The sequence below is a fragment of the Fundulus heteroclitus genome, unplaced genomic scaffold (assembly GCF_011125445.2).
Source record: "Fundulus heteroclitus isolate FHET01 unplaced genomic scaffold, MU-UCD_Fhet_4.1 scaffold_177, whole genome shotgun sequence".
In the NCBI taxonomy this organism is placed as follows: domain Eukaryota; kingdom Metazoa; phylum Chordata; class Actinopteri; order Cyprinodontiformes; family Fundulidae; genus Fundulus; species Fundulus heteroclitus.
Window position 1 is genome coordinate 109734 of NW_023396589.1, and position 23079 is coordinate 132812.

Genomic DNA, 23079 nt, shown 5'->3' on the forward strand with positions numbered 1-23079 from the left:
AAGGAAAAGGTTTTGTAGACATATTTAAAAGTATCACACAGAGCAATCATTATATAAAATTTCTAAGAGATTGTGATTCTTTAAAGTTAGAATCATACTGTTAGACGGATCAGGAAAAGACATAAATTTATCGTTTACACTAGCAACACCTATTTAGCAATGAGAGCCATATGGTGGCGATGAGGTCTACAAGAGGTTTAATAGTGTAAACACAAACATTTCTATAAAAAATATATATATATATATATATATATATATATATATATATATATATATATAAATTAATAATAATAATAATAATATATACAGGTATTCCAGAATCATGGCTTCAGTGTAAATTACCAATTCACCTGGTCATTCTGTATTTTTGTCTCACGTAAATGTTTTACATAAAACCAACTGTTTTTTTAGACAGAAATAGCCTAAGTAAATACAAAATGCAGGTTATAAATTATGGTTTTATTTACTATGGGTATAAAATAGGAAACCATCGACCCTGTGTGAAAAGGTTAATGATCTTCTTGTTAAATTATTGAACAACTGTGAATAAAGATTTATTGAAAAGTTGGTATCAGTTTCACTTCAACGAGTTATATATATATATATATATATATATATATATATATATATATATATATATATATATATATATATATATATATATATAGTTCAAATAATTGTTAAGGTTAATAAAACTGTGATTGTTTCCACAGATCCAGAAGCTTTGACTGTTTACTTGCCAAGTAAACTGCCTGCAATTAAATGTATTTTTATCCTACCTCTGGTGTGGCTGGAGACCCTCCGCCGGCCTGTCGATGAGCTGTGCACGGCATGCTCATAATGAGACATGTTGGTTGGTGTGTTGTGAACACGAAAGCTGTCCTGGAACCTCTGCATCAAATCCTCTATCGAGTCAGTGTTTGTGTCGATAGCTATGAAGAGGAGAGGGTAGTCATGTCAAAATGGTAAGTTTCTCTACCACAACACTTTGTAAAGACTGACTCACTCTTCAAGACATTGTAAAAATCATACACAGATACAAACAGAGTATTTCCAAAAAAGCTTGTTTTATCGCTTTCTTTTTTTTTTTAGGAAGGTTAAGAGATTAGAACATGAAATACACTGAGACCCACACTAGGCTGTCCCATTTAGACAGTAGAAAAAAAGAACGCTGTTTTCTTTCTTCTATTTTTTCTGCCTTTTAAATGATACCATCAATTCAATATTGCCTCATCTCTACAGGGATCCTGCCAGCGCTTTCCCTGATTGTTCAGTCTCGCTCCTTCTGATGAATGACTCGAAAACAACTAGCTGGAGGAAAAGGGGAGGGGCTGGAAGAGGGTTTTGCTTTGCCTTGTTCAAATAAAGGATACTACAAAAGGGAGTTTATATGTGTTTTGGGATGTTTGTTGGAGTAAAAAACTTGAATTTGTTTGGAATCTTCCTATCTTTCTGTTTCACACACTCACGCATATATAAGCAAGGCTCACATTTGCAAGCAGTGTGTATCAAAAGTGGTAAATTTAACAACTAGATGAAAAACAGGGAAAATTGCTCCATCCTCAAGCTTCCTCCAGCATAGCCATCTCTGAACGATGGGGCCATTCATCACCCAAAACACCAGTAGCCCCAACCTATCATCATCATCTTTTGATCTGTCAGTCTGGCTCGGAGGTGTACTCTGTCCATGAATAATGGTGAAATGTTGCACCCAGTCAAGTATTATCATGCATGCCAATGAGCTTGCAGAAGGAGAAGATGAAGACACAGGTGAAAGCAGTACAATTACTCACACAAGTCCTGTTAGAAAACAATAACAGAGCCATTGCAGTTTCCACACTATGATACACATTTGTTCAGATTAATGTGCAGTTAAGCTCAGCTTAATATGCTATGGTTTTTGCTTATAAACAAATGCAGTGCCAATTGTTCTAGTAGTTTAGCCTCTCAAAATGAAACAATGAAAGATCCCAACTGCCCATGAATGTGTTTTTTGGAAATTTTCTTCCCTCAAAATTAGTATTAATTTGTATGGTTTACACATACAAATTATGTGTAAACCAGTTACTATGTAACTTTTAGTCACTATGGGCACTCAACCTGTAACTTTAGCACACCTGAAGGCCACTGGCCACATTGCACTGTCACACAATTAAACAGTCTCCCTCCCTGTTTTGGAATCTGATAGCAGACCACTTTGGACCAACAGATTGAGAAGTCATCAATTTACTTGTAAAGACAAGGCCACATTCACCCCTCTATGTTGTCATCAGTCTCTCACTGAAACAGGGAAAGGAAGAGGACAAGGCAGAGCCAAGGGGAGGGGTGGGGGAGCCCCAGGAGCTGTAACAGAGGAGGGTGGAGCAGACAACAGGCTCAGGCCTCGTAGACCTAGCCGGGTCTTTAAAAAATTAATATCTCTCACATATAGTTTTTAAAAATTAAATCGTGTACAAACAGGATCGTAGCGCTCTAGATTACATTATTCTTTCAGCGATGGATCCGACTGTCTCAAGTTACATGAGTGAGTTTTTGAGAAGGCCAGCCTGCACAGAGCATCAATGCAGGGCAAATGCTGTATATTGACCTAAAAAAAAATTAATATATCTCAAATTCAGGTAATACTTGGGGCAAAACTTACACAGTGCTGCTTTAAGTAGCTTTTTGACAAATGTTTTTGATCTATAAAAATATGCCAGATAAACTTACATTACACCACTGGAGATAGGCACCAGCACCCCCGCACCAACCCTCCCCCCCCCTCCCCGCCCCCTCCCACAACCCTGCACTGATAAACAGGTTTAGAGAAAAGATGAGTGGAAATGTAGAATATGAAGATTCTTTTCAAAAAGATACCATTACCAATGATTGAGTATATGGAGGACCAATCCTGCCATAATTAAAAATACACACAGAAATAAATGAAGGACTTAATAATATAAAATGGCTTAAGAAAAGTGGCTAATAATATGAATTTGTGTGCCATTTAATGTGACAAAATAATAAAAATAAGATATTTCTTCAACAATTCATCAATTATTCATCAAAAAATATATATTTTAACTTACACTTTTATTTTTACTTTTCTTCTTGCTTTTATGCTGACTTATTTTTAACCCTTGTATTTCTGAAACAATCATTTATTTCTGCCTCTAACATTTCTAGCTGTTTTTTTACCCAAAGGATTTACACCTGCCCTTTTATTTCCTTTTCCCCTTTTTCCACTTTGTGTATTTCTAGTTCTTGTATTTAAAGCAACATTTTTAAAGCATGTTTTTACTCCACCATAAATATTTCTTTCTATTTTATTTTAACCTTATATTTCTGAAACATATATTTATTTCTGCCTCTAACTTTTCTAGCTGTTTTTTTACCCAAAGGATTTACGCCTGCCCTTTTATTTCCTTCTCCCCTTTTTCCATTTCGTGTATTTCTACTTCTTGTTTTTAAAGCAACATTTCTAAAGCATGTTTTTCCTCCACCATAAATATTTCTTTCTATTTTATTTTAAACTTATATTTCTGAAACAATCATTTATTTCTGCCTCTAACTTTTCTAACTGTTTTTTTTTACCAACCCAATTTTTGCCTGCCCTTTTTATTTCCTTCTCCCCTTTTTCCACTTCGTGTATTTCTACTTGGTGTTTTTTTTACTTCCTCTTTTTCCACTTTGTTTATTTCTACTTGGTGTTTTTTTTACTTCCTCTTTTTCCACTTTGTTTATTTCTACTTGGTGTTTTTTTACTTCCTCTTTTTCCACTTTGTTTATTTCTACTTCGTGTTTTTTTACTTCTTCTTCTTTTTCCACTTCGTGTATTTCCACTTCATGTATTTCTACTTGGTGTTTTTTTTACCTCCTCTTTTTCCACTTCGTGTATTTGTGCTTCGTGTTTTATTACTTCCTCTTTTTCCACTTGGTCTGACTGCAGCTGTTAATGTTAATACGATGGCAGGGAGGGAGGGGGGAGAGGGGGGCGGTGTCACCGGCAAAGCTTCACAACTATTGGCCAAGGCCTGCCTCCCCGGAAACGAGCCTGCATCAGCTGGCCGCTTTCCCAGAATGCACCGCGGCCGCAGCTTGCTTATGGACAGCGCTAACAGATCACAGTGGTAAGTTAAAAATTACCTTTTCTGCTGCTGTTGTTCTTTAAAAGTACGTTTGAGGCGACAACATTATACTTTAAGCTTCCCTATATGGCCTGTTTACAGAGTTAGTGTGTAATTTAAAAAGAACAAGTCCGACATGAGTGGACCACAGTGAACCGCAGATTCATTCGGGAGCGTCAGAAAGCTATGGTGCGTTCAGGAGCATGGGACATTTCATATTTACAAGGAAAGAGGCATAAAACGGAACAGAACTTCACTCATACAATATTGTGTCTATCCAGAAACAGTGTGGGCTTTCTTACAATACTGAATGCTCTATAATTGTATTTCTGTTATTTTTTGATTATGCACACCTGCTAGCTTTTTATTCTGAAACTTCTAATGTCCCATGCTCCTGAATGCACCATAGCTTTCTGAATGCGCTGTGCTGTGTAGATAGATTCACGTCTGATCTTCCGCTGAAGACAAAGCTTTGCAGTTTCAAAACTCATGTCGGCTCTCACGGTTTACTGTTGTGTGAATGACAAGAGACCACAACAAATAAATCAGCCATTCCTCTAGGGAACGCGAAAACCTTTGCGAGGGAACGCAAAAGTATTCTGAGGTAACGCAAAAAAATATATATTTTCCCCATGTCCCCTAAAGGGCTCTGTATACACTTACCTCAGCCTTGTCGTGTGTCAAGTGCTGCTGGTTCTGATGTCGTTTTTTGTTGTTTTAATTCGGCAAAACGTTCATTTTTGTGTTTATCTCACTGACTTGTGTTGCTTTGCTAGCTCAACTGTGCCAACTGGTAGCCATTTTAATATTAACATGCCTATTTCCTACTTTTATCTTAAAAAAAAAACATTGAGGATGGTATTGAACAAGTGATAAGGTTGTGACTGACCACAGCATTGATCATTAAGATAGGAAAAGTCATTTCTATGTCTGCCCACTTTTACAGTGATTCTGTAAAAAAAATCTTTCCCCGTGCGTCACACACACCCTGCAGGATGATTGAAGGGAAGAGTTTTCTGTTTAAATAACATTTATTTTGTGGCTCTGCAGGTGGAACAATTCGCACGTCACCCATCAATGGCACCGACTGCTCCTTTGAGCGCCTCGATCCCGGCAAGGCGGGCAAAACCAGCACCCACTCCCTCCAAATCTTGTCTTTTTGGGAAGAACATTTTTTTTTTTTTAATGATCCCCATCAGGGAGTTCATGACTCTGTGCACCACCTGGCACACAAGGGCATCACAAAGATGTCGGCTGTTTCCCAATAGGATGCACCGCCGCCAGCCAGAAGAGGGTCACCAGCACTCTCCTTATCCTCACATGTTTTGTTGGTGTTTCTTCCTGTAAATAAAAAATGCCAAATGTTACTATAATTGTTTTTTAATTTCTCACCTTTTCACATCATAAAACTATACCTGGTTAACATGTAAATTGATATAGTTCTCAAGAAAGAAAAAGTAAAATGTATAGTCCTGTAAAACTAGTCAAGTATAGCAAATGTAACAAATGGCTTCTCTTCTCTGGTGTTTTTATAATGTAAAGATTCTCATTGTAAGATGTATTGATTAATTTTGCCATTTCACTAAGAGAATGAACTGAACTAACTGCACATAATTTATAGATTAATCACTGTAAAAGTGGGCAGACATAGAAATGACTTTTCCTATCTTAATGATCAATGCTGTGGTCAGTCACAACCTTATCACTTGTTCAATACCATCCTCAATGTTTTTTTTTTAAGATAAAAGTAGGAAATAGGCATGTTAATATTAAAATGGCTACCAGTTGGCACAGTTGAGCTAGCAAAGCAACACAAGTCAGTGAGATAAACACAAAAATGAACGTTTTGCCGAATTAAAACAACAAAAAACGACATCAGAACCAGCAGCACTTGACACACGACAAGGCTGAGGTAAGTGTATACAGAGCCCTTTAGGGGACATGGGGAAAATATATATTTTTTTGCGTTACCTCAGAATACTTTTGCGTTCCCTCGCAAAGGTTTTCGCGTTCCCTAGAGGAATGGCTGATTTATTTGTTGTGGTCTCTTGTCATTCACACAACAGTAAACCGTGAGAGCCGACATGAGTTTTGAAACTGCAAAGCTTTGTCTTCAGCGGAAGATCAGACGTGAATCTATCTACACAGCACAGCGCATTCAGAAAGCTATGGTGCATTCAGGAGCATGGGACATTAGAAGTTTCAGAATAAAAAGCTAGCAGGTGTGCATAATCAAAAAATAACAGAAATACAATTATAGAGCATTCAGTATTGTAAGAAAGCCCACACTGTTTCTGGATAGACACAATATTGTATGAGTGAAGTTCTGTTCCGTTTTATGCCTCTTTCCTTGTAAATATGAAATGTCCCATGCTCCTGAACGCACCATAGCTTTCTGACGCTCCCGAATGAATCTGCGGTTCACTGTGGTCCACTCATGTCGGACTTGTTCTTTTTAAATTACACACTAACTCTGTAAACAGGCCATATAGGGAAGCTTAAAGTATAATGTTGTCGCCTCAAACGTACTTTTAAAGAACAACAGCAGCAGAAAAGGTAATTTTTAACTTACCACTGTGATCTGTTAGCGCTGTCCATAAGCAAGCTGCGGCCGCGGTGCATTCTGGGAAAGCGGCCAGCTGATGCAGGCTCGTTTCCGGGGAGGCAGGCCTTGGCCAATAGTTGTGAAGCTTTGCCGGTGACACCGCCCCCCTCTCCCCCCTCCCTCCCTGCCATCGTATTAACATTAACAGCTGCAGTCAGACCAAGTGGAAAAAGAGGAAGTAATAAAACACGAAGCACAAATACACGAAGTGGAAAAAGAGGAGGTAAAAAAAACACCAAGTAGAAATACATGAAGTGGAAATACACGAAGTGGAAAAAGAAGAAGAAGTAAAAAAACACGAAGTAGAAATACACAAAGTGGAAAAAGAGGAAGTAAAAAAACACCAAGTAGAAATAAACAAAGTGGAAAAAGAGGAAGTAAAAAAACACCAAGTAGAAATTAACAAAGTGGAAAAAGAGGAAGTAAAAAAACACCAAGTAGAAATACACGAAGTGGAAAAAGGGGAGAAGGAAATAAAAAGGGCAGGCAAAAATTGGGTTGGTAAAAAAACAGTTAGAAAAGTTAGAGGCAGAAATAAATGATTGTTTCAGAAATATAAGTTTAAAATAAAATAGAAAGAAATATTTATGGTGGAGGAAAAACATGCTTTAGAAATGTTGCTTTAAAAACAAGAAGTAGAAATACACGAAGTGGAAAAAGGGGAAAAGGAAATAAAAGGGCAGGCGTAAATCCTTTGGGTAAAAAAACAGCTAGAAAAGTTAGAGGCAGAAATAAATATATGTTTCAGAAATATAAGGTTAAAATAAAATAGAAAGAAATATTTATGGTGGAGTAAAAACATGCTTTAAAAATGTTGCTTTAAATACAAGAACTAGAAATACACAAAGTGGAAAAAGGGGAAAAGGAAATAAAAGGGCAGGTGTAAATCCTTTGGGTAAAAAAACAGCTAGAAATGTTAGAGGCAGAAATAAATGATTGTTTCAGAAATACAAGGGTTAAAAATAAGTCAGCATAAAAGCAAGAAGAAAAGTAAAAATAAAAGTGTAAGTTAAAATATATATTTTTTGATGAATAATTGATGAATTGTTGAAGAAATATCTTATTTTTATTATTTTGTCACATTAAATGGCACACAAATTCATATTATTAGCCACTTTTCTTAAGCCATTTTATATTATTAAGTCCTTCATTTATTTCTGTGTGTATTTTTAATTATGGCAGGATTGGTCCTCCATATGAGTACTGCCTATCTCAGTGTTTTATCCCATCTGCTGACCACCCATTGTATCCCTGCATGGCAAGGTGGCAATAGACAATGCATGTGTGGCTAGAACAACAATTTGTTTTTGTTTTGTGCAATAGACCACCGCAAAGCAGTGCAGAATTGTGAAATTATCCGAAAAGTTTAATATTTCTTACACATAGGATCTACAAAGTATGCAATGCGTTTGTATGAACATGTTTTCTTCCAGAACTGTCCTTTGTTATTTTCCTTTTCGCCTGTGTGTTTAGGTGGACAGCCAAGTCTTAGGTTTGACATTGGGCCATAATCTTTCCAATTTTCTGGTGATGGATTAAGTGACTTTTTTATTACTTGACCATAAAACTTTATGTATGATTTATGTCTGGTTATTTGATTGATTTTCATGATGGCGCTTGATTTTATTTAACAAACCTTTAACAAACCTTAATCTCCTACTGGGATTAAATGACACAGATGCATACTCAATTAAAGTTGGATTAAAATAGTTAATGAAGCCAAATACAAATATACAAATCTCTTTTGTTTGCAAGACATTCAACCCTTGTATCGTTTTTATTTAATTTTAGAATGATGCACTAATTTATGTTGGCCTATCATAATAGATACAATGAGGTAGGTGGTTGCTGTGTAACCAAAAGAGAATGGACTGTGAAAATACCTTTGTAATGCACTTCATATTTCATAATTACCACAATAACTGTAATACATTTAAGCTCCTAAAAATTTAGAGAGCTCCTAAGCTCCTAATAATTTAGAGAGTATTCATAGAGAATTAGTAAGTATAGACACTTATCTCAATAATTAGTGGAAAAACTTTTTTGCAAGCAATCAAACCTTTCTTATTTTTGCAATCCAACTTGCCTGTTTCCACTGGTATATTTTTAATGTCCTTGGTGATGAGCTCCAAGTCTTGGAGATTGGCAGGGCTCCTCGCTATCACCCTAATCTTTAAGTCATTCCACGGCTTCTCCAGCACATTTGAATGTGCTGAACTGCTTTCAGACTCAAATCAGAGCCAGAAGGAATGTTTGACTAATCAGTTGTTACTAGTGTCAATTATGTTTGTATATGTGCTGCTCACATCCCCTATATATTTTTTTTATTTTCAATTTTTTTTGGTGTGCTTTGAATCATTTCATAGAATATTTCCCTAAAATATTGGGGATCATCAAGATATTTCCAGGCAAATGTGAAATGGACTTTTGTCTTCTTTTTCCTCCATGGGTGACATTTTAGCCCATTTTCTTATTGTTGATTCATGAACCACATATTCAGTGAGACAAATAAGGACTATAGGACTTTAGATGTTTATTTTGGTTTCTTTTGTGATCTCCAAAATAGGTTGTTGATGCAGTCCTGGAGTAATTATGACACACTCAATGTTGCATGTTTTCTCTAGTTGTGTCAAGTGGCTCTCAATATTGTGATTCAATAAAGGATGAACAAAATATGGCGTTTGAACTCTTCTGCAAGACTGGCAAATGTCTACCATACAATTCTCATTTGTTCTTAAATTTATTTTGATAGAAGCATTTTCTCCTGTCCTTTTTTAGTTCTTTTACATGTACTTGATGTTTTCAGGCTGGTTCCGTTTATGTGATTTTTTTTTTTTTTTTACCCAGGTCTGGCTATATTCTACTAGCCTGGCATAGTATTTCATGTCTGAGGCCAGCAGAATTTAACTTAGCTTTCCCAAAATGTTACAAATAAATAAAAGTTAATTCATGGTATTAAAAGTGGGAATATCCTTTTTTACTGATTGTACAGTTGGTTTGAAAAGCCTTTCCCCTGCTAAACAAAATCATCATTCAAAGACTACATGCTGTATTTATGTAGCTTACCTTTAGCTGAAAGTGAAATTAGTTAGATGATATGAAACATGTTACTGTCACAAAAAGCAAAAGCACAAGAAATCTGTGACTGTCTATACTTTTTTTTTACAGCACTGTATATCTGCAGAACAGAGAACATGTTTCATCTAATGGTTGGTTATTGGTGACATGAGTGAACTATTAGCTGGTAATGTCAAGAAAAAAAACTAAAGTTATTACAGGAAATGCGCTAATGTAGTATTTATATGATAAACCTGCTATTAACACAAAACAAATGTATTTCACATTTCATATTGTTCAGCTTTCCACTCTGGTATTTCATTTATGCAGAATTGACTAGGAATACAGCCAATAAACACAGCCAAAATGCTAAATGCAAGTTGAGTGCACACAGAGCAATTGACCCACATGGTCTATTGAGCAAGCAACTCTGGTATCCACTCTGGAATGCACTACAGTGGAAATTGATTTTTATTGCACTATTGACAAAAGAAGCTTAGTGTGCTTCTTCTTGCAACTTAGAGTTGACCATGGCTCATGGCTTAAGCGTGTTTTCTAGACAAATACAACATCATGAGCAAAAGTCAAAACTGCTTAATTTTTGGCACTGGATAACTTATAGCAAAAAACTGGAGAGAGATTTTGTTTGGCAACATGCACAAAATAAACATTTTAGGAGTTGATCAACAATTGAGATACAGACACGGTTAATCTCGTCTATAGCTACTATACTCTCTGCTATCGTACAAAAGTCATATGTAATTCAATTCAGTTGTAACAGTTTTTCCTGGTTTAGCTTTTGAAACATTAGGAATATTTATTTAGTTGTCTTTTGTACATTGTCCAGGTTTTGCTAATGTCCACAATTATTGTTTTAAACATTAGTGACCTGTATCAACTAGCTCAGGGGCATTTGCCTGCTTATTTTAAGAAAATGTTAGATCTTAGTCCCTGCTTACATCTACTGTGTTTCATAGACTAAAGTAAATGTTTCTAAATAATCAATCTTCTGTCATTGTTGCATGGCTTTGTGCACTTTTGTCCCCTCGTCTTTTGTGCATTGGGTTAAAATTTGGAAGCATTCCAGTTGGAAAGAAAAATAAAACATTTACAACAGAGCCATCACATTCAATGCGTGTGTCTCAAATTTCCAGTACAAAAGAAGATAGCAAAAATGTTTCTGTCCAGAAATGACATTTCATTTTTTTTAAGGTTCACCACAGTGTTTGATGCAGAGACAGATAATGTATTGGAGCTTCTGCTTCCAGCAATGCTGCCGTGCATGTTTTGAGGGAGTAACTTCTTCCTGCTCCCCAATAAAAAAGCCATTTAAGACATTTACAGGGCTAAAAAAAGGCAAGACCCTGATGAGTTGGAACAAAACCTTAGTATTGCCCATATTGTACAAGAATTACTTTTTAAAAGCCAATATCTTTGGCTTTTAAAGACATCATCTAATTGCAGTGATTAAAACGTAAAGACAACAAGAGCCAAATAAAAAAAAACTTAAGTGGTGACAGAAAAATGCAGACAGACTTGAAATAAAGCATTTAATATAAGCAGTTGACGTGACCATGGGTCCAGTATTCTCTAACAACACAGGGGAGCAGTGCTCGAACATACCAAGTTGTGGAAATGCAGTAAACAAGAGAAAAAGCAGTTGACTTCAAACCTCCAAAATGGCTGTACGCAGTATTGCAAAAAATCATGATGAATAGTTGGTGTGTTTGTGGCAGCTAGACAGAAATAAACGGAGGGCTAGAGACATAGAAGAAGATGGTATGTTCACCTGTTGCAAACAGAAAGATGTGAAGGTGCGAAGCTGGGGAATACAGCCTGGCTGTAAAGCCCATAGGAATGTTTTTTTGTTTTTTTTGTTTTTTTGTAAAAGATTTTTTTTTCTTTTTTTTTTTTTTTACTTTGATTTACTAAATAAAAGCTGATGGCTTTAGATACTGTGAGCTGTTATTTTAGACATGATGTATGCTGCAAGTAATGGAAACAGAAATCTAAATCCTTGTTTATAAACTTGGCCAACAAACTCACCCCTGAAAGTATACGAATAATTTGCGTATGTTGTTTTCAGTCACAGTAACAGCATAGAATTTAACAAAGTTGTGCTGCTTGAAACTTCTGGGACGTTTGATGTCAGTACACGCAAACTTGTTTGGCGAGGGCTCCTTTGACGATTCCGCACCGCAGCAACTCACAGGGCCCGTGCTCGGGGGCATGGACAATGCGATTGCATCAATTTTGGTGCGTGCATCCTCACATCCTCTTCAATGCAGTGAGTATAAACCTAGTTGTATGCTTTATAATGGTCAATGGTAACAAACCCTAGAATTTAGGGAAATTTAGAATGGAGTTATTAAAAATTCACAAAGCCTGTGCCTCTAATTTTCTGTGGACAATTATACCCCAACTAAGCTACTTAAACTACCAGAGGTTAGCTTTGAGAAATAGCTAAGGTGCCTGGCTACTTGGCATGTATTATTTGATAAGAGCAACTGGGGAGAAGCTGTGTGTGTATGTTTTAGGTTAACTGCTTATACACATATAAGCTCAGAGCCCTGTACTTTTTTGTTGTTTTTATTGTGTGGCTTGTCCTGTTCTTGGGTCTATTTTATTTTATATGTTGTTGTTAAAATGTATTTACAAAAATGTTCCCCTCAACCCTACCTATGCATCTTGGAAATGGATGAATTGTTGCAGCATATTATCCTAAATGCTGTATGCACTTTTCTGGTACACCATTCACCTTGGTCATATAAAAGGACAAATATATTGTCTTTGTCTGATACTTTCCCAACAAGACCTCAGATTTTTCATTTTGGTTTCAATGTCAACTGAACCCCTGGTGCCTTTATTTTTCTTTTTTCCATCTCTCTTATCTCGCCATAGTCCGTTATCAGTGGAATGTGCTTGTAAACACTGTTTCATGAGCGGGTATGTCAACTGTCTACTGACTCAGTCAACTTATTCCAGGTGGTCTAATGTTGCACACTGAGAAGATAACACCATCCTGTGCTCTGCATTTGTTCAGCTGCATCAAAATTAGAATAAAATAGAAAAAAAAAAACTTTGTTGTCCCTCAGTGGGAAAATTCACATGTCCCAGCTGCAAAGTGAATTGCAAATGGAAGCATAAACAGACACTCTCAAGGGTAAAAAACACAAAAAACAAACAAGCTAACAAAAAATAACAATAGGTCACTATGATCTGTTGAGTAGGACAAGATGTTGTTATCCCAATAGATACCTAAGGCACCGACAAGACAGTGTGGCCATCCAGTGGGTGATGGCATCCTTTGGGTTCTCAAGTGGGAGCCCTCCTTCTTGGGTGTTTCGCTGATAGGCCCACGACACCTCCAGAGGGTTCAGCAGTGAATCCCAGGTTCACTCCCATCAACCATCACAGACTGGAGCCCCAGGCCAGGTCCTTCCCTCCTGGTCCACAGCCATTGGCTCCCCTTTTCAGCGGCCTTGGAGAGGTCCTTGACTGCCTGCCTGTGGGCCTTCCCTCACACCCCCATCTCCCTGAGTAGCCTAGATGTTGAGGTGGATATGAATCCCCTGCAGCCTACTTCCACCGGTCGTACCTTCACGTTCCATCCTTGTTGTTGGGTGTCTGCTGCAAGTTTGGTTATATCAGCTTCTTCTGCTCAAAGGATGGCTTTGTGTTCCTATATTTTAACCATGTAAAGCACTTTGCATTGTCTCTGTACTGAATTGTGCTATATAAATAAATTTGCCTTGCCTTGCTTTATACGTCCTATAAAAACATTAACGATATGACCACAGTCAGTTGTTCAGGTCCATCCAGGTATTTATAGAACAGAAGAGATTAGAAAGGAATAGAACACAATATAATTTATAGTCATTGTTCCACACAATGAAAAACAGTTTACCAGCTCTCATTTCTCAATGTGACTATCACACAAACTTTCTGGTTTAATGGACATAGTGCCTAACCTTTGGGGGCTTATAGCAAACCCTACCCCTAAACCTAATTGCCACTTTAGTCCTCACCCGAACCCCTATTCCAGAAAAAAGCTAGGACCTTTGTTTGGTTCTCACTTTAAATCAATTTAAATCCTCACTTCACTAGTAAAATTAGCAAAACATATTCTCACTATGCTGCAAGTACAAGAAGAGTTGAGCACACACGCACGCACGCATGCGCACACACACACACACACACACACACACACACACACACACACACACTAAGCAGTACATAAAACGAAGGATAGGAGCAATCAGGATATTTACTACATTCTCTCCATAAGGTGTCTTCAAGTGATTAATTTGACCACTCTGGGGTAAAACTGTTTTTGAGTCTGTTGGATTTGTTTTTTAAGGTCCTGAACCTTTTTATAGATGGGAGTGGAGAAGAATAAACAGAATGTGTCCGGGTGAGTTGGCTCTGTTGCAAAGGTTCTGGCTTTCTTTTGGAGTTTGCTGGTGTAAATGTCCGCCAGTGAGAGTAGCTATGATTCAACAAGACGTTCCGCTGATCTCACCACCCAGTGCAGGTTTTGTTTTTAATTAATAATTTAGTTTTACATCTGTGAGGCAATGCATTTTATATTGGGGTTTTCCCAAATTTCATAATATGCATTGCCTCTATGACTCTTAAGCAAACCAAACACTTCTAATGCAGAAAAAAAAGGATATGATTGCTAACTCGGTTGAATCAAATACAATAATTGAACATAATTTTTTAAAAATTGCATTTGCATTCTGATGTAAATATGTATAAGTACCAAAACAGTGAATAAAGATTTTACTGGAGCATCCACTGCAAACACACTAAGATCCATCTGCTTCTCCTTCTGTCTCCTGTCTGCAACTCTGATTCTGCAGCATCCCCTTGGGATCTAATTGGTAAAAAATGCAGTCACATAGATCTGGAGAAGTAAAATATGCTGCCATTTGTTTCTTGACGGACATGTATTCGCTGTTCTTATTAATGGTGCACTAAGGTGACAGGAAAGGGTTTACAACTCAGGCAAAACACATAAAAGTTCCACATTAACAAGCCATTCACTGGCAACTGCTGTCTTCCAGGGAGCAGATTATTATATAGTTGCTGATACCATGATGTACCAAATTCACATTGATTTGAACATAGCTTTCAAAATATCACTAAGTTTAATAATTCTTTTGATGCTCAAAAGAAAAACAAAAAAGTAAAACTGTTACGGTGATTGTATTGTATTTCTGCTGGTTGTAGCCTTAAGCCGAAAACTTGTCATGTTGTTCAAGTTTAAATAAAAAAATAAAATAAAAATAGGGCTAGTGTACTCTGTACTGTTGAACAATTTAGAGTTGACAACCAAAACATATCAGAACATAATGTTTTTAGGGAAAATTATAAAAACTTTCAACTTCTGGTGCTGGTAAGTAACTATGAGTTGAAATGTCTCAGTGGTTGGATTCTCAGCTGTGCATGGTATATATATATATATATATATATATATATATATATATATATATATATATATATATATATATATATATATATATATATATATATATATATAAAGTTATTTACTGATTCTAAGTTCAGTTTGTGTGAGCAAACTTGATTGTGTCAATAGTTGGCTTAGAGTTGTATGCATGTTATTTCTACTAGCTTGTGTTAAGTTTCAAATGTATAACTGCTAAAATTAACACAAGCACTGAATACATGACTTCTGGTATGCCTTAAACACAGAATTGCTGTAGATAATACTGATTAACCTTAAAGATATAACGTAATATAGCGTCTTTTATTAGAACTTCCAGTCTCCTATTTAAAAAAAAATTAAATCTATGATATAATACTACCACATAAAAAATATCAGCTGAAGTTCAAAATAAGATTAAAAAATAGAAAGACCTTGGGACGTGTTAATGTCAAATGTCTCAATGAATGCAACAGCAAATGCTTTTATTCATTTTGGAAAAAAGTGTATTTGTAATTATTCTGACTTAATGCGAGACTAAGATCTCTGATTTATTCATCTATTTTTCAGAAATGCCATATAACCATCTAATGCAGAGTTCAGTTTGAGAAACATTTGTGTGGTCATTTCCATGATCCTACAACAAACTTAAAAAAGATGGTTATGAATCACTGATGATCCACAGTCCAATAATACACATTTAAAATGAGAATATGCTCATCTCTTTCAAAGCTGTGGTCTGTGGCTGACTTGCATTGTTAACCTTAGATGATGGTATCAAATAAAAAACAGAGCTTGGAAGCTACGACTAATTCCTTTGACTGGCGCAGACCATTGAGGATTATCTCATTAAAGCTATATGTACTTTATCCAACATTACCATGACAACCAGTCATTTCTATACACTATCATAACTGAACATTATTTAGTAACTCAAATGATCTGTCTTAGTTTCCCCCTGATTGCATGAGATGAAGATGGTTCACTAGGCTTAAAGCTCAAACCCAAGTCAAGCTTGGTCAGTGATTAGCATTGTTGCCTCATAGCAAGAAAATCCTGGAATCAAATGAAGGCTTTTTCCAAGGCATATGGATGGATAGATATGTTGGCTGTGTGATGAACTGACTTCAGAGTGAAACCCCCTCTACTTCTAGTGACAGCTGGGATAGACTTCAGCCCAATTTAGCCTTGAACAGGATACAGTATCTTATTTTTTTTTCCTTTTCTCATGACAAGAACAAACCTCTCATTTCCAGAAGCAGTGGTTTCTAAAAAGATTTATAAATAATATCATAAAATCTGATACAACAATGCCTGTACATTTACTGGAAATGATACTCGGCACCAGGAAGGGCAGAAGAAATCCCATCAGCAAAAAATAGACCTACAGTGAAGGACTAGCAAGATGCCAGATGAACAAAACAAGCCCACATTCCTTTAAACCGCTGATGCAGCCTTTGGGAATTTCTGTCTGCCAGAAACGGAAACCTTTGACCATGATTACCCGTCGACACGTAGCGTTTGACCCTTATTTCTCTTAGGCTCAAGAGGATATCTCCTATCTGCCCAAAAGTCTGTGAAACACAAGGTAACATTTTCAGACGCTTCATCTATGCCCCATGCCCCGAGGCAGGTGGTGATTCAGCTTGCATGGCAGTTTGAAAGACGAATTACAGTGCTAAGAATCTGCACACAAGAATGATAGTGGAGAAGCAGTCTCAAGAATACCTTTCTTCATATGCATCACTTTAAGCTACACAGACTGTAATTTCAAAAAAGTGTTGCTTTGAAGCAATGTCTTTTTTTTTGTTTGTCATTTGCAGAAAAGTTAAATGCTTTAGGGTTACCTCTTATACGAGCATTTTCAATAATCCTATTAATATCTTAATACCCACAAGGCAAAGTGGCTGAAAATGTTGTCTGTACCGTTAAATGAACCTTTCGAGTTGGATTGTAACAATATTAAAATTCTTATCGGGTTCAGAGTTTGAATAATAGTTTGAATATTGGAAGACAATGACAATGCATGTGGCTGTTCACTGATACTACACACTCATCCAGGAGGTGTGCTGCAAGTCAGTGACTCAATGCAACATGCTGGGTTTCATTAGAAAACCTTTTGACCAATTTGGATAATAAGCTAAATCTGACTAAATTGCTTGATAACTAGGAATAATTCGGATGCATGTATTTGAATTGGAATCTGTATGTTTTGATTTAATTGATTTTTTCTTTTCATGTGCATTGGCAGATGTGTTGTGAATTGACACCAAGTAAATAAATAGAATAAAAATTAAACTTTCTGGAAGGATTTGGTCAGGTTTACTGAGAAGCACTTGAAGCCATACATAACAGTAAGTACGCCATCAAATGCCAGTTGGTGCACATCTGTTTTACCAAATTGGATGCAGTTGTAGACTTTTTTTTTTTCTTAAGACATTGCATGACAGCAAACACTTGTGTTTCAAAAAATAGTTGTGGCCTGAAAGAGAAGGATGCGAGTATTTATGTGGATTTATAGAGCCTAGACTGCCTCCTAACCTGACGCCGCCAGATAGATTTGCTTCGCATATCCATCTGGAAACCTTCCGTTGAAGTAATTTTGGGAAGGGGCGAAAATACTGGTTAGCTGATTGGCCTATGTTGGTGATAGACAAGCCAAATAAACCAATCAGATCAACGAAGCATATGACGTACTCGTCAACATGCTTCGACGACGAAAACACAACCACAAGCCAAGCTACTCTTGCTGCTGCAGGTAAAGGCTCGTTAGCTCAGCAAAGAAATACTCTGTAATTCCGATAAAACTTGCTCGATAGCCACTCTAACGCTAGTTTCATCGGCTAGTTTCATCTTCTCGTTGCGTCACACCTCAACCCGCCTCAAAGCCAACGCTGATTGGACGTTCGTTTGATGAACGGCTCCAAATTTTCTTTAACGGAGAGTAGCCAGACTGATCTGCGAGTGAAACCTTAAAGCTCGCGAGATCAGGATGGTCTCACGAGGCTAACTGCCTCCTGCTTGAAAGTACAACTACTCTGGGAGGAATAAAGAAGAAAAAAAAACAACTTGTTAAATATAATTTCATAAATTTCTTAATCTATCAGTTTCCACCCATCCACCCATTATCTATACGATTTATCCATGAGGCATTGCAGGGGTTGGTGCATATCAAGCAGCCATTGGGTGAGAGGCAATGTATGCCCTGGACAGGTCACCAGTCCATCAGCAGGCTCTATCAGTTTACTGTGTTTTATTGTATTTTACTATATACTCACTTTCTCACAGCAACCTTATCTGTCTTATTTTAACCACACACACACACACACACACACACACACACCACACACACACACACACACACACACACACCACACACACACACACACACACACACACACACACACACACACACTTTAATTTCTTTCTATCTAACATGGCTTTGGGAACAAATAAGTAAAGAGGAGCTGATACAACAATGCCTGTGCATAGATCAATGTGTTTTTTTTTTTATTCCAGCTCTGGTTTTTTCTCTCTGATTTATTAAATTTGGCTTTGTTTGAACTGGAGCAGTCCATTGTCGATGTAAGAAAAAAAGCTTTCAAGGCTCCACTTCTGATAGTGTGATAGATATACAAGAGGTCAGAAAGAAACAAAGAAAAAAGTGTCTCAAAGAGAAGTGATCCTTCGCAAGAGGATAAATGAGAACAGAAACATGAAAAGATAAAGACGGAGATGTGACTAGAAGTGAAGTGTAGATAATACAAAGAGGTGGAATTTAATGAATGAATTAATAAATGGAAAACAGAGACATTTATAACAAAGAATGCACTTTTATACACATTTAAAAACAGCAACATAACACTGTAAACATGTATCAAAGCAAAGCAGGCAAATATTCAAACCTATACAGAACATTTCAAAAGTATTCAAATACTGTAGTTATTTACATTTTGTCACACCACAAAATAGATTTTATTGGAGCTGTATGTGAAAGAAGGACACTAGTGATTATAGTTTTGTTTTTTCTCCAAATAAAAATCTGAGAAAACTGGCAATCTTTTTGTTTTTATCCCTTTTAAGTCAATAATTTGTAACACCAATTTCCACTGCAATTACAGTTTGCCTCTATCAGCTTTGCACATTAACAGATTGAGATTTCTGCCTTATTCACAGCCAAAAAGATGAATCTTCTTTAGATTGGATGAAGAATATCTGCTAAAGGTTGGTTCACACAGCAGGATTTTAAAATAGTCGGAAGATTTTCAAAGCCCGAGAGACACCACACGTGTCAGCTCCCCATTACCTCAGGCCAGGTTCTATGTCGTTGCTGAAGAAACGCATGCCCATAGCATGAAGATCCCACCACCAATTTTAGAATTATTTACTTCAGGGTGCATGATTAGTTTTCCTCCACACATGGCATTTTGTATTTAGACCAAAAACTTCTATTTTTGCCCCATCTTACCAGAGCATCTTCAAAATTGCTGTGCCCTACATCAGGGGTAAACCATTCAGCCTGCAATCTCCAAAATAACAGTGCCACAGACTGATGACCCCCTTTTGGCGGGTGGAATTTTGCTATATGTATCTTTTTTGTTTTGTTTGGAAATTATGAGAATAAAGTCATAATGTTATGGGAATCAAGATGCCAAATAATGAGAAGTCATATTTTTATAAGAACTCTTGCAAAATAAGTGCAGCCTTCCCCTTGCATTAAAATGAGGAATGTAAAGCATCTTGTAAAGTTATACTTTCCTATTGTTTTCACAGAGAAGGAACTACTAAATCTTTTTAGCACATTAAAATCAAACCATTTTGCAACCCCAAGATGTATCTTGCAACCCCCTGGGGGGTCCAGGCCCCCACTTTGGGAACTCTAGCCCTACATGGCCTGTGGCAAACAGCAGAGAAGAGTTCTGGTGGCATTCTTTTAACAATGATTTCTTCTTTCCACTCTTCAATAATTGCAATTTTTTGGAGTCCTCCACTAATAGTTATCCCATCGACAGATCCTCCCACCTGAACTGTGGATTTATGCAGCTCCTCCTTAGTTACGATGGGCCTGTTGACTTCCACCACTTTACAGTGATGTCATATTTTGCATTGGTAGATCACATAAAATACCAATACAATCACGCAACAGTCCTTCTGAACTTGACAAAATGTGAGTTCAAGGCGCATAAATACTTTTACCAGGCACTGTAAGAATTTGTCACATGGCTAAATAGGGTAAATTCACTAAGAAGCAAGAAAAGAATTGCAATTTTATTTCAATTGTTAAAAGAAATGCAAAGTGGTATTTCTTTTCTTTTTTGGGCCAGATGCTAAACGAAAACAGAATGACAACTAGGTTCTTTAAAAGCCTTGAAAACAACAGGAGCAGACAGTAACTCACCCCGTCTGCCCGCCTTTATGTTTGGTCTGCAAGATCTGAACATCTAATGTCTCATATCTCATCCATCCTATCCACCGGAAAACATGCAATGTCACATCTTCAGTCAGATACTTTTCTTGACTGGCTTCTACTTGCATATTTTAAGATTTTTGCTGTTTTCAAGGGAGCACAAATAAAGTTCTATCTATAGCTCAGCTCTTGCCATGGGCCAGAATAAAAAATGGATGTGTCTCCCAATGCTGCGGCAGCAGAACATTGGAGGCCACGCTTTGACCTCCAACTGCTCCAGACACAAAGAAAATCCAGCATAATAATTGGAAATAAGCCCTTGGTATAAATTTCAACAATCAAACCTGGTAGTGAAAAGGGTTTCAGTCTAATTTGTCAGGTTTGACGCTATGCTTATACACTGAACTATGTATGGGAGGCGGGGGGGAATCTGCATAAAATACCTTGCACAGTTGAGAAGACACCAATTAGCCAGAGAATTAATGTGTGTTATGTTTTTCACGTTGTCATGTTTTAGGTGCTCTGCATTGTAGCAAAAAGCTTAAATTTGCTCCTTATGGGCATATAAATATTCATTCTAGGCTTGTAATGATAGCCATTCCTTTTCTAGGGTGAAATAGAATGATTATCCAACTATTTAATTTTTGAAGTGAAAAATTTGTTGCCCAAGTTTTGATTTATTGTAGTTTTTTATATTTGTTTTATTTCTAATCAACATGGGGTCAAATTTATACATATGGTAACAGCATTTTAATGCAATGCATTTAGTTAAATACAACCCAACATATTAAACTGACAAAAAACTCTTAAACTTTCTAAATATAATATAATTACACATAAACAGATTGGATATGCTTCACTGCCACATTGCAATTATCTTTTTATAGTGGTTAATGATTTACAGTTTCACACTGTTTTTAGAAGAAAAATATAGGGGTGGGAGTTTTTTTTCTAAAGTTATCCAAAACTTGTGACAAACATGAAAAAACATAAAACATTTTTGACCTTGTCTGAATTTACCAGAGTAGTTCCCACTCAACAAAAGAGGAAGATTAAACTAAACTAAAAAAAAAAACTGCTTGGCTATTTTCTACCTGAATAATGTAAAAAGTTGTCACAAGTTTTCTGATTTAAAAAGACTAAAGTTGTTATAAAGTAGTTAAATAATTCAGACTCTGCAACTTTTCAATTCTGCTAGATTTATTTGAGGCATATACTCCCACTGCCTATTGTTGTGCAACAATGGTTTTGGTTTGGCTATGAACAACTATTAATAAAGGCCAAATATAATTGTTAACAAATTAGTAATTTAATCAAAATTACCAAGTAAGAGCACCACCTGATTATCAGGAAATTAAAGCCAAACAGCTCCCAGTTATTGTTTTATATCTGCCTGGTGAGTTGTGGTATCATAGATGGAAGGAAACTGCACGCTGCCATTCTGAAACAGCAAGTATTGCACACATATACAAACTAGATACAACTTCTTACCAAAATACAATATATATATATAAAAAAAATCAGCTTCAAGTTAAAATACTTTAGTCAACAAAACCCTTAATTAGACTAGTGACATTCAACTAAACTACTGAGTACAACTAAAAAGAATAAGTAAAACAAACTGCAAAAAAGTATAAATAAAATAAACTCAAACCAGCAACGAATAAAATGGTGCAGTGATATCACTTCTTAGCATGTATGTGTATATTTAAGCACAAAAGTCTGTTTTGAAGAATTGGGATTTTTGCTTTAAATTTGCTTTAAAAGCTAACAGAGAACAACAGTTTCTCTATGTTGAAACAACTAATAATGCAAAGCAGAAGAGAAAATAGAACACTATTTTAATAGCATAGCATAATGGTGGCTACCATGTTTGCATTAGCAGAGTTTCAGCTTTAGCATTAGAGCCAGGGATAATGGAGACACAATTTTGCACATTTAGGGCACTTTTAGTGCATTCTGGGTACCTGGACACACTGATGAAAACCCCCTACAAACAACTCAACTCCCCACCACTGTGTCAGTGCCACCGCCCCACACACACACAATTGACAAAATTTTACAATTACGAGCCAAAGATGTACCCGGTTTTAATCTCAGAAATCTGGTCAGCTTATTTTTAAATTACATGTTTTTTATGCAATTTTAAAGCACCACTCAAAACAAATTTTGTGCTCACACCGAACGAGACTCCAGCTTAATCTCCGCCTGCCGTTTGACATTTTGCTAGCATACCGTGTGGCCGTCGAGGTCAACATTCCATTCGCTTGAATCGCTTTACTGCATCCAACAGGAGGAACTTCTATCTGGTTGCCTGTTGTCTGTTCAACTCAACATGGCGGACCGGGATTTTACCGAGCAAATCACAATGCTGTATTTAAGATGAAAAGCCGGACAACGGTACCCCTGGATCCACCAGTTCATTGAGAAATACACCCAGTTCAAGAAGGCCAAG

The 23079-nt window shown here is 36.7% G+C and overlaps 1 protein-coding gene across 1 annotated transcript in view; it reads right to left on the reverse strand.

Annotated features, from left to right (window-relative positions):
* LOC118556276 (astrotactin-2-like) overlaps positions 1–23079 on the reverse strand; it is a gene marked incomplete at its 3' end in the record, with an annotated part of 301412 nt that overhangs the window by 102817 nt on the left and 175516 nt on the right. Inside the window, exon 4 of the mRNA XM_036129494.1 lies at positions 780–932. Coding sequence (XP_035985387.1) covers positions 780–932 — 153 coding nt within the window. The remainder of the gene's footprint in view (positions 1–779; positions 933–23079) is intronic.